This window comes from Kryptolebias marmoratus, linkage group LG24 (assembly GCF_001649575.2).
Source record: "Kryptolebias marmoratus isolate JLee-2015 linkage group LG24, ASM164957v2, whole genome shotgun sequence".
NCBI classification, from domain to species: Eukaryota; Metazoa; Chordata; class Actinopteri; order Cyprinodontiformes; family Rivulidae; genus Kryptolebias; species Kryptolebias marmoratus.
In genome coordinates this window covers 7,398,501-7,410,815 of record NC_051453.1, presented here as the reverse complement: position 1 = coordinate 7,410,815, position 12,315 = coordinate 7,398,501, and the positions used below count along the sequence as shown (strand labels likewise).

The 12,315-nt window shown below is 37.5% G+C and overlaps 1 protein-coding gene across 6 annotated transcripts in view; it reads right to left on the bottom strand.

Moving 5' to 3' along the window:
- LOC108234274 (adhesion G-protein coupled receptor D2) overlaps positions 1-12,315 on the bottom strand; it is a 68,394-nt gene that overhangs the window by 54,869 nt on the left and 1,210 nt on the right. For 4 of the 6 annotated variants that reach the window (XR_005232817.1, XM_037974225.1, XM_037974224.1 and 1 more), the window contains exons 4-20: positions 11,172-11,396; positions 10,289-10,930; positions 8,299-8,493; positions 7,978-8,051; positions 7,494-7,784; positions 7,204-7,315; positions 6,870-7,016; positions 6,434-6,527; positions 5,931-6,042; positions 5,515-5,570; positions 5,279-5,405; positions 4,843-4,946; positions 3,509-3,611; positions 2,767-2,920; positions 2,489-2,622; positions 1,988-2,103; positions 410-530 (exon numbers count right to left, since the gene is read on the bottom strand). Coding sequence is in view for 5 of the 6 variants with exons in the window: in XM_037974225.1 (XP_037830153.1) it covers positions 410-530; positions 1,988-2,103; positions 2,489-2,622; positions 2,767-2,920; positions 3,509-3,611; positions 4,843-4,946; positions 5,279-5,405; positions 5,515-5,570; positions 5,931-6,042; positions 6,434-6,527; positions 6,870-7,016; positions 7,204-7,315; positions 7,494-7,784; positions 7,978-8,051; positions 8,299-8,493; positions 10,289-10,930; positions 11,172-11,396 (2,807 nt within the window). In the remaining variant the exon portion in view is untranslated. The remainder of the gene's footprint in view (positions 1-409; positions 531-1,987; positions 2,104-2,488; positions 2,623-2,766; positions 2,921-3,508; positions 3,612-4,842; positions 4,947-5,278; positions 5,406-5,514; positions 5,571-5,930; positions 6,043-6,433; positions 6,528-6,869; positions 7,017-7,203; positions 7,316-7,493; positions 7,785-7,977; positions 8,052-8,298; positions 8,494-10,288; positions 10,931-11,171; positions 11,397-12,315) is intronic. The other 2 variants (XM_037974223.1, XM_017413332.3) reach the window with 2 other exon arrangements.

Genomic DNA, 12,315 nt, shown 5'->3' with positions numbered 1-12,315 from the left:
CTTGGAGTTACTAGTTATCTTAGAAATGTACTTATAATTTTATTCTATATTTTTTTAACTATTACATCTAAGACGCCACACCTATTTTAATGTTTGAACCACAGATTGTGCAGTTACAGTTATTTAGGCTTTTATTGCTGCTTTTTTCTTGTTTTATGCACTATTCTTGTACCAAAGACCTTGAATGATTATAAAGGTAATTTATCACATAAAAAAACTTCCACCTATATGAATGAATGAATGTTTTGTTTTTATATTCATAGAGTTGTGAGACAAAACCTATTTTTCCTGTAAAAACTGAAGCACAGAACCTTGGGACATGTAGCTATTTTTTCCTCTCTGCTGTTATTTGGAATCAGTGAGTGTGCTGTGTGTGTTTTTGTAGTGTTTTGTTTTTGTGTGTGTGTACCTGCAAGGAATTGAGGAGGATGAAGAGGTAGGCCATGACAATAGAAAACGGCACTAAAACTCCACACAGCCACGTCAGTCCGAGGATCGGCAGCAACACCAACACCGCTTTCACTGCAGCTCTGTGCTCACATGCAAACACATTTTAAAAAATCTATTTAGAAACTGAAAGCATGTTCAAGTAAATCCGTGCAATCAAACACTCCCAGGATAAAAACTGAATATTCGGTTTGCAAACCTGTGTTAAAATGAGTTTGAGCCACTGATTCAGTTTTGACAATCAATTTATTTTAAATTCTACATTGATCAAGATGAGAAAAGGTTCATCCAAGTAGGGTTAATAAATAATAAATATAACATGAGTTGAAAGATCAAATTTTATAAATTGGTACTGGCTAATTAAGGTAGGAATAATCCAAATAACATTTTTTTTCCTTTTACCTAGACCTGGAATTTATGCAAGTTTTCTGATTCCTCTGTAATCACACAGAGTCCAGTTACTTTCTTTATTAAGTTTCAGGTCTTTTTGGACAAAACTAAGCAGTTCTGACAGGCTGCTCACAAAAAAACCACACAAAACTCTGTGGGCAGGAAGGCTCATGAGGTGACAACTTCCCACGTTCGGTCCAACTTAATTCTGTTTAGAGGGGAATTAGTTTCCTGCTCAGGTGACTGCCAAACCACAACAGCTGTCTGTGTATTTGTGTGTTTGTGACAGGTCATGCAGCGAGGCCTAGTTTATTCTGTGGAGGAATGTGTTTGAGTTTCCGAGACGGTTCCCACCCAGGGGTCCCAGATGGTTCAAGGCCTGCTTTGAAAACTCTTACAGAGCATCTTTTGTGCACTCCAGTGAGCTTAAGCAGTGAAACATATTAAGAGGAAAAATACCCACTGCATATCTGCCGACATCATTTCTACTGTTAGAAAATCCTGTACACTGTACGTAATCCTATTTTCTATAAGAGCAATAGAAAAAAAAAGGTAAAAGCAAATCAAAACAAACAAAAACGTAAGAAAAGCTGTTATTGTACCAATAAGAGGCATGAGGAGCTGCACAGTACAAGTTCAAAAATAGCATAAATATTATTCCAAACATATATCCAGGCAAATAATATTCAATATTTATCAAAAACATATAAACTTGTGTTACAGCATTCCAAACAAAATTCTTTAATTCAATTCCCTGTAGAGATCAAAGAGACTTAAATCCAGACAAATAAGGTTTATAGGACAGAAGAAACTCGGACAGCTGTAAAGATATTATTTTACACAAAACATTAGGCCTCCCCTTGAAATGTAAAAAAATAATAATAATACCAAAAGGAATACTGCTAAAACAATTATTAATTATATTAATAATACAAACACTGCTTCAAATATTGGGAGCAATGTTTTTAAAAAACAATCAAACTTAGACATACCATACTGATCCTAAAACAGTCTACTCAAAATAAATCCTTACCTTGTTTATTAAACAGAGCTGCAAAATAAAATCAACCAAAATGGGTTTAAGAAGAAAAGCGGCCTGGATGCATACATTTTTAAAAGAAAATAAATGTTGCCTCCTAGTGGCCGTTACCTGATTTGCTCATAGGTTTGCTCAGCAGGACTGGTGCCCAAAGCGAGCATGATGGACCTTCTTTTAGCTGTGGAGATGGTAATAATCACCACCCTGGTTAGGACCAAGATATTTACCTGAAAAAAGCAAAGAGGAGAGCTTTAATATGAGAAGAGGAAATGGTCAAATGGAAGGTAGTTTAACACTGAAAAGGGGCACAAAGATTGGAAAAGGTAAAACAGAACAAAAGGATGAAAATGCAGCCAAATAATTCTATGGTTCCAGAAATCATAAAGAAAGTAAAAAATGTTAATGAACAAGTCCCCCTGTAAAAAAAAATGCATTTCATCCCAAACTTGTATTCAACATTTATCCAACATGATACTATTTTATGTTTTACTGACACCATCAACTTTAATGGTCAAAACTAAAACCAGAGCATGTACACGTCTGTCAAAAACCCAACAGCTGTAAGCGTTTTAGAAAAGAGGACATGGATGAACTAAACCGTAAATTGCTGACCATAATGATGAAGATGACAGGCCCAACAAAGCCCCAGATGATGCCATTCTGGACACTGAGCCAACAGTAGTCACCAGCTGAGTATTTCCCCGACGCCGATGCTAATGTGATGGTAACTATCAGCACGGGAAGACCTGGTTGGAATGAAAGAAAAATATCGAGGGGTAAGAGGGTTAAAGGAGTGAATTGTAATAAATTTGATCTTAAAGTACCTGTCTAACTGACTTATTTGTATAAATATTTGGGTTTATCAAGCCATATTTATCAAGCCATAGTACCCCAGCCGATGAGATAGTAGTATTTCATATGATGATCCTCACTCAGGTTGACTGCGACTACTTTGCTCCAGAGCAACAGACCTTCCACCAGCATCCAGCTAAAAGCAGCCATGAAGAAGAGATGGAGCAGCGCAGCAACAAGTGTGCATCCCACCTTCAAACAAAACCAACACAGGCACACAGCTTATGTTTTATATTTTATAATAAAAACCGTGTGAACAACAATCTATAAACTGCATTTTTTACCAATTTATAGTTTTACAGAAAGTTTATGATAATCAGAATATATGAATCAACTGGACAAATTAATGACTGTATTGGAAAATATAATATAATGAAAATATATAATTTAAATACAAAAGCTTAGACTATGCATAAAAAAATCTTTTTTTCAGAGTGTTACACTGGTTCAAAAGCTAAAACAAGTGCTAAAACAAGCAGCAAGCTCCCTCTCACCCACAGAAAAGCTCAGTCTAACATGACTGAGGTCAGAGGACAGAGAGGGTCAAACTTCAGCAGCTTTTGCAGTAGATGGACACAACAGTTGTGGTCACCTCTGTAACATCTCATGCGAAACCATGTGTTAAATCTCTCTTTAATGTATATCTAACTATCAAAAACAACTATACAGGTTTTATAATGTCTTTCATTGCCCAGTTATATTTTGGTAATTAGAGCTTGTTTGTGTGTGCTCACCCACACTGATAAATACCAGCAGATAGGTTAAATGTGGGAACAGTACCTTACTGTGAATGGCTGAGCCACTGCAGAGCAGAATCACCTGGGCACAGATCAAAGCTATGCACAGGTTTTTATGAGTGGACGTCCGATCTGATTTGGGAATACTGTAAAGACAGACGAGGACACCATCACAGATGAGAAATCTTTGATGGGACAGTATTACAGAACAAGGAGATAGCAGAAATGCTAACAAAAATACTGCGCTTCACAGCATAGTGAATGATTTTGTGTTTGTTTATTTGAACTTGTTTTTGAACTATTTGGGAGCCAAAGTTGCAGCAACGAGGCTGTGAGGTTCTTTTACTCCATCATAGTCCAGGGGTTATAATGATCTTTTTCACATGAATAACTTTTTTTTCTAATAACACATGACATGGAAAAGGTAGGAAATGTTGGTTATTTAAAGCAAAAGTCATTGCATGTGGGCTGAAGCTGACTACGGAAAAAAAACCTCAAATTTGTTAAAACACTGATGACTAAAACAGGTCTATTACTATTATAATAAAATAATTTCTTGCAATTTAATTTGGAGGACAGTTTTCTCTAACTCCTGATGTAGTGAGACATTTCATGCACTGGTCAGCAGTGATATTATATAAAGACAAATGAAGACACTGAAGCAGGCTGATAACCAAAGAAGCTTTAATTAGCTCTCAAAGGTTTCAACCTATTAGGCTCATGTCATCTATGCATCAGTGCTTGACACCAACTGTAATTTCACAGTGTGAACGCAGGTATTTGGCCTGATGTGTTTACGCTTCGTCTGTTGTCGTTTGGGAATTTACATGAACATCATACACCAGCATGTGTGAGGTGAAGGGCTGCACTCTCTGCTTTTAGGACAGTCATAAATTGTTAGGGCAGCTCTTTTCCTGCTGATCGTGATCCCTCGGTGACCATAACGTTAATTAACAGCTGCAGTATTCCACCATAAACCTTTAGAGTGGACTCACATGTAGACAACAGTAATTACTGGATTAGCACGAGTCAATACTGATAGCAGCCTTCGGGACAGAAGAGGAGCAACCACAGTGCCTGTAGGTTATCCCTGTGTCTCTGATGGTTTTCTTAATAAATGACACAGGCTAAATTATTTATCACAGGTAATTTCAGCAGATTTAAGGAATTAGTTTTTTCTTAAAATTGACAACAAAAAAACAAAAAAAAATAAAACTGCAACTGACAATTAGCACAAAATGAATAATTAAAGAATCATTTGTGTTGGTGAAAGTTTAAAAGCAAAAAAGGGCATTTGGTTGAGCTGTATCTGTTGCTTCAAACAAGGAAGCAGTAACTCATTTGCACGATTTTAAGACAGGAGCGTCATCTACTCACTCCAGTACAGTGAAGAGCATCAAGGTCACCACCAGTGCGCACAGAGATGCACCGGAGCCGATGAACGTCAGCTTGGTCAGAATAAGCTCATCTGCAGGACTCCACTACAAATGAAGAAGAAAAGTTATGACTTAAAAATAAAGGAGTGCAGTTCTGTCCACTAAGATGATTAATAAGTAGTCACACTTTATCAAGGAAAACAAATATGACAAGTTTTATCTCACAAAGACAGCTGCAGCTTGTGGTCTCATTGATTAAACCTGGATTTGATTAAATGTGATTAGTTGTAATAGATTTTTAATAACAAGGAAAAAGTCATCACTTATAAATAAAATCAACAATTGAAAAAAATAGTCATACTCATCACTCGTTTACAAAATATCCTAAAACTGTCTTCTTGAGACCATATGTTACTGTCCAAGATTTCTTAAGTTACCTTAGATTCAAGGTAATTCATCAAGACTGCAAAGTTGGTGGTGTGGTTACACCGACAAGAAATGAGACCGGAGCTGACAAAGATCACTGAGCACCCATCACTGGACCAGCTATGTGTAGGAGCACGTCTGGACAACAGAGCCCAAAACACAGTCATATAAAAACCCACTCACTGACAGAAAAAAACAGAAAAAACAGCAGTGCAGTTTGTGTGAGTTTGATTTTGGTCAAACTTACATCAGGCTGAAGTTCCAAAAGGCACAAACAGGTGTAACTTTCTGTGAATACTCTGCCTAGAAACAAAAACAAAAGTTCTGCGTTGATTTAACTTCTCCGTCCACAACAGAAAGTCAGAAACATGAACATAAATAACAGTTGATCATGTTCTGCGTCCTCTGCATGCCACTACAAATCTATGACTTATTTCAGATGTCAAAGCCGTGGGCTGGAAACGTCCTCAGGTATATGGCACCAAGAATCAACCAGATCAACCATTGCATCCACTCCAACACCCTCCCCACATCCTATCATGTTCTCTGATGCTGGCTCAGCCTCATTTTTCATTTTTAAACCTTTATATGCCCTAGATTTACATGCTAATCAATGTTATGTATGTATCATAGACTGGGTAACTGCAGAGCAGCAGAGCGTACCGTGTGTGATGAGGAGAGGGCGTACTGGATGGCCACAGGAATAGTTTGGCCCTTTGAGGCGTCTCGGACCTTGGCTGATATGACAGCAGATGACAGCTGACCTGAGAGACCACTGGAAAGGCAAATGATGGTTACCACTTATATTTATTTGAACAAATAAAAAGCGTTGATCCTAACATTAACATTTTGAAACTGCAAGCACAGATCATTTAAATTAAATCAGACAAGCTCACTGTTATAATCATGTTGTTTTTACTGCCATTGCTCTTTTCTTTTGTTGCAAACATCATTTTCCCTGGAAACTGAAGTTATTTTGAATTAAGTATTTGTAAAATTGTTTTTTCTGAACTGCTCAGCTTTTATAAAATATGTAAAGGCTTTATTATATGCAAATACAAGAAAATGTTCAAGGTGTCAAAAAAGTCAAGCTAAAAATGTTTCTGAATGTTTGTGACATTATTTGTAGAAGGAATACCATACATGGAAGAAGAACAAACCCTAACCTTTCTGCTTTGTCACTAAGTGACTCCTCTGCTCCAGACACAATCTCACTGAGATGGTTGTAGTGTGTATGAATAAACATCACTTCTTCAGATCCTGATTTGAAAAGGGATACAAAAAAGCAGCTCAATGTTCACACCTTTTAGTCTTTTTAATTATACATACATGTGTGACAACTACAGAAAATTATGTTAAACCAGCTAAAAGACATATTTGATTTAAAAATACATTTTGAAGCAGCTTTTATTTAAAATAAAAAATAAAACAAAAATGGCATCAATTTCTTTAGAAGCCACAAACAGAACTTGCAATTAATCTAACAGAAGTGACACATTATACATGTCTACAACCTTTTATTCATTTCCTGGTTTCAAATGTTAAGGTCTTGGGGTTACTCTAAGTGAACATCAGGTGTGGGTGTGTTTATGTGCCTCCTACCTAGTGTGTGTATCCTCTGGAGTTCAGAGTCTGGGATAATCAACTCATCAAGACTACTGCTGCTGTGCTGCTGAGAGACGACCGCAGATGGTCTGAAGACTTGATTACAGCTGTCTTGAGAAAATTTCTGCCACTTCAAGTACACAACTGACGAGACAGGCAGTACAGGCAAAAACAAACAAAAACAGCAACCATGAGGTGATTCAGCTGTGTTGTAAAGCAAACACCCAGAACCTCAAATCAGTCATCGTAAACTGATGATGGCTGCAGGTCTGAAGATGTAAACAATATCATATCAAGCTTATATATAATATTCAAATAACTGTATTGTTACCTATATTTTTAGTAGAAAGAATGAAGCCCCTTTGCTCTGCAGACAGAGTGTCTGCAAGAACCTCCGTGAGACTGTCGATGCTCTTGACAACAGTAAATGGACCAACACTGACCTGCACAAAAAGTTCATCACTAGGGTGAGAGCATTTATAAAGGTGATACGCAGATGGACTTTGGAGGTAAATTAAAAGGTACTTTAAATAAAACTAAATGTATGAAAAACAACTTGTTAATTAAGCTTATCCGATTTTGGTGAAGGATTATCATAACAGATAAAGTTTACTATCTCACCCCATCCTCAGTCAGACCAATCCACTGTGTCGCCAAGTGTGGCTCCAGCATCACACTGGCAAGGTTTACATAGTTTGTAGCAATGGACACCATGACCTCTGCCGAATTAGCTGCTGCAAAGGGAGCGCTGGCTGCAATCCCATCAATCAGCTGGGTGAGGGAGAAGATGTCACCAGAGGTCAGGAGGTGAGGGCCGTTGGTCTGTATTCTATGTAAGATGACCTGAGTCAGCTGCTGCAGCAAGGTCAGATCTCTGCTCCAGGAGGTGTTGACACTTAGCTCCTTCATTACCTGTGGTGAAGGATGCATCACAATTCTGACCCTTACCTGTGACTGCAGTGTCAAGAAGATACAATTCTTTACTTTGGGGGGGGAAAGATTTCTCTTTTTAACTCTGTAATTGTACTGCTTTATTAAAAAGTATTTGATAAATAAGGTCAAGAAAGTGATGACGCACTGAAGATAACTAATCTAGCTTTCTTACCAGTCTAGTTAAGGAATCTTCATTCAGTTTACTGAAGAATGGTGACTTTGGTAAACTGAAACCATCCAGGTCTTCTGCAAACATGGAGATTATTAAAAGCAGTATATTAAAGTAACAAAACTGTACATGACAGGCATATCCAGTTGACTATCTGTCAACTGTTGGGCTTTGTCAACAATTAAAAATGAAACATTTAACACATATTACAGCAAAATGGCAAGCAAGGATTGTAAGTAAATGATCCAGTAGTTCTGTATCTTTCTAGTCAGTAAAGTAAATTGTTAGTTTATGTGAAAATCGACATGAACTGAATAATATTACCCTTCTTAAACTGACAGACAGCCCCTCTGTATGAGTTGCAGCTCTTCGGTTCACTGAACTCCATAACTGGATCAAAGATGTTACAGTCTTCATCATCCATTCTTGCCCCAAACACCTTAAGGATGTGTGTTTCATTGAGCCGAGGGATTTCAGCCCCCAGATATTCTGAAATACCTAGGACCAGGGTGAAATTTTCTAGGGAAGGAAATAATAAAGTTTAATCATTATGTGTATTTGCTAAATGAAAATGCAACATTTCCACATGTTACATAACTTGAATCTACAGTGTTATATATCATACAGTACATGCTTCACTCTTCTGTAAATAATTTCATAGATTTCTTTATGTTTCCTAACATCAGGTCCTGTAGGTACCCTGCACCATTAGATTATTTAGATTATGATAAAACTTGTCACGTCAGATAACACAGTGAAGTTGAGGCAACATCAATCTATAATTCAGGTGTCACTGTTAGCTTTAATGTTTTGTTAATGTTGTAAATTGTACTTTAAAATTTTAGATTAAAACTGTTATTGTAGTTTTGAACATGGGTAACAGGAAATATGATAAACCCTTTGTTAATGAAGGACTTTTTAAAGGTATTTAATGATGCTTTGCAGCTCTAAAATGCAAATGCTTCACTTATAAACTAATGAGTTTATAGGACAAGGAACTATTTCTTATCAATAAAAGGATTGCATGAAATGAAAAGCTGCTGCAAAGTTAAAGGAATCACATGACTGTATGAAGAAGGAAACTTTAAGACAGCCAGAGCCCTAGAACTGAAATACTGAAGGAAACAATCAGCAGCTACAAGACTTTTACTGTAAGTTAAAAGACAAAACACTGACACATCTGCAGCTGAAAATCCCTGAACAAAAGCAAGCGTACTGTTATTTCTGCACGTTCAGTTACAGAAGAGGGTGTGATGTATTTGGACTCGTTTTTGCTCACTGGGGACCATGAGGTCAGAGAGGGAGAAGTCTGTTTTGATGGGTGGGACACACCGTGATGTAAGTCACAAAACATTTACGAGAACCATCAGGAGCTTTAATATTTACCAGTTACAACTCGGTCTTTATGTATCCTTTTCATTCTAGGCAGCAAGCAAGAACAGAGGTTTGATAGTGTGTGTAGCTAAACTAGCACAAACACACCACCACTGCCAAAAGGACTGAGGGTATCCTCATTCAGCTTTTTATTAATGCTCAGCATAGTCTTTGACTAAATTAATGGCCAATACTGAAAACAACTGTCAATGCTATTTTTTTACAGTACATAATGAACAGATGAATAGTGCTCAACAGCTGCTATAGTTTAAATCAACAATATATTTTGACTCAACAAGTTTTTGGTATGTATCAAACCTAACAGTCTATATAACTGATATGAATAGTAAATGCATAAAAATCAAAGTAGACACATTTTATTCTTGGTAAAAGCAGTTGAGAGCATACAGTCATGTAAAAAACTGACATGTGAAAGTTTTCAGCCTAAATGTTATTTCTTCATTTATATTGTGAAGTCGATTTTTTATTGAATTTAAAGACATCCATTTTATTTTATAGTATGTTCATTTAATACAACAGGTTCAGTAATGCTAACTGTTAAAACCTGTTATTCTACTGAGATTTAGAGAGTAGAAAATGTGTGGATAAATATAGGACAGAAACACAGCAGGTTTGGGTCTGTTCACATCTCTAAAGTGTCGTTTCTTTCAGACCGAACAAGCTGCCAGATGGGTGGAGTTTACTGCATCAGGACAACTCAGATCTTGGCAAGTTACTCAACAGAATAAAATGCTTTTAAATTGGGTCTGTTTGATTGTTTTTCTGCATAGCAACCCCACCCAGTCTCAAGTACAGTTTGACTCAACAACTGGACCATGTTGACCAAATGCTGTCTCTTCTGTCTTTGAGCTGAACTTAAATCCCTGTATTTTCATGTTAAAAATAAATACTCTTTGGTTTAAATTTTAGACTAATGTACCTTGACATGGGTTGTCTCTCCACAGCTTTGTAAGAGAGGTCTCTATTTCCACGGCTGTTTCACTCCACTTGAACACTAGCCCAGAGGGGATGGGTGAGCACTCCTTTTCCATAGTGGAGATTTCGCTGCTGCTCAGCACCCGATCCCAAATGTGCAGCTCCGTGATGCTTCCGCAGTAAGATTCACAAGATTTAAAAGAACCTCCAAATGTGTCCTGCTCTTGACCAATGATGAAAAGGCCACCAGGGCCAATGCTGTTATTACTGTTTAGGCCGCTGCCGCTTGATTGTAAACGATAATGAGTATACAGCGCCCAGTGTCCACCAACCTGGCTCCAAGAAACACACATGGAGTGCCAGGAGTCGTCATGTTCGAATGCCTCTACATAAGGCCTATGCATTCCATGGATCAGCAGAGCCAACTGCACAGGCTTGCCCTGGACCACGTTTGCTCGGAGCTGGAACTCATTAATGTAGGACGGGATGGAATAAGAGAAGATTGTGGAAATTCCAGAGCAGTTTGGATCGAAGCGTAGCTGAGTGCAAACAGTCACTGAGCCCATGGAGAGGAACTTGTGCTTAAGGCGCGCATGCTTCCTGTTGGAGCGTCCAGAGAACTCTAGCACCAGGGACTTGGAGGAACCTTCATTTTCACCACACACAGATCAAAGAAAGTAGCAATGAAAAAAAAAAAGGATTTCTTTTACTTTGGGGGGAAAAGGGAACTAATCATGAAATTTCAGTCTGGAGTCCTGTTACTGCTGTAAACAATTAGGAAATGTTAATATACAACCCTTTTTTATGGGTGTAAAATCTCTTAAAAAGACAGATTGCTAGTACCGGTATGTAAATATGTAATGTAAAAAATGGAATATTAAACCTACTTGTCTGATGTGTGAAGATTTTCCTGGCAACCCACACCGGCTGAGAGATGTTCAGTGATTTTAGAAAGCTGGTTAGGGCTTGCTTCTCTTGTTGGTTAGAGACTGTGGCTAAGGCCCCGGAGCGCTGCTTACACAGTTCCTCTGCAGTCTTCCCCTGAAGGCGATCAGGTACGTATTCAAAGTACGACTCCTCATGTTTCTGAGTTCTGGTTTGCAATGTAAAGGCTGAAACAAAAGAAGGAAAGAAAAGCAGCTGATGGGGCGAAAATACAGAACAAACAAAGTTGGTTAAACTTTAGTTAAAACTGATTCCTTTTTGATTTGATTCTAATATCTCTGGTATTTTCCAGTACAAATTATATTTGGGACTGAGTGCCATTACACACCACAAGCATCATGTAATTGCCTGTCTGTGTGTGTGTGTGTGTGTACCATGGTCATCTATAGAATCAGACTTTTATTGAGTTAAAACTGATCAGGAACATTTTTCAAGCCTTTCTGTTAACCTGAAAACTTCTGCCAGAATTTTCTCACTTTTATGCACATTTAAAACATGCATTAAATGGACGGATAAATTCCTGAGTAGGCCACAAGCTTAATAATGATATAAACTCTAAAAACATCTGGCAATTTCACTGAGCGGAATCCCTCTCTGACTTCCAAAGCCAGACGTATTAGGTGTTCCTAAATGTATTTATGCAGCTAGTTTTTAGAACATATTCTACAGTGTAACAGACTGATTAGTAACAATTTAAAAAGTTATGTGGTGTGGTATTCTTTTGTGCAATACTTTTAATATGCATCCACTTAAGTGAGCTCTAAATAATAAAAGAAAAGCTGAAATTTTCTTGTCTTCTGCAGATGAGTTATGTTTTCCTGTCTAAAGTGAAACTCTTAGGTTTGTACCAAACATAAGCAGATATCACTGATTTAGTACAAGAAATTAGTCATTTGGGTGACAAGTCTCAGAACTTTTGTATGATTACTTAGTTTTTTTGTTGTTTAGAATGAGACCCCTGTATTTATAAGATTTATTTGACTAGATCTTATCAGATTTAGCAAACTGAATGTGTGCATTATGCTTCATTGACAGAGGAGCCTAAAGATTTAAGGGTTCATGAGGTTCATTTGGAAAAAAAATGTG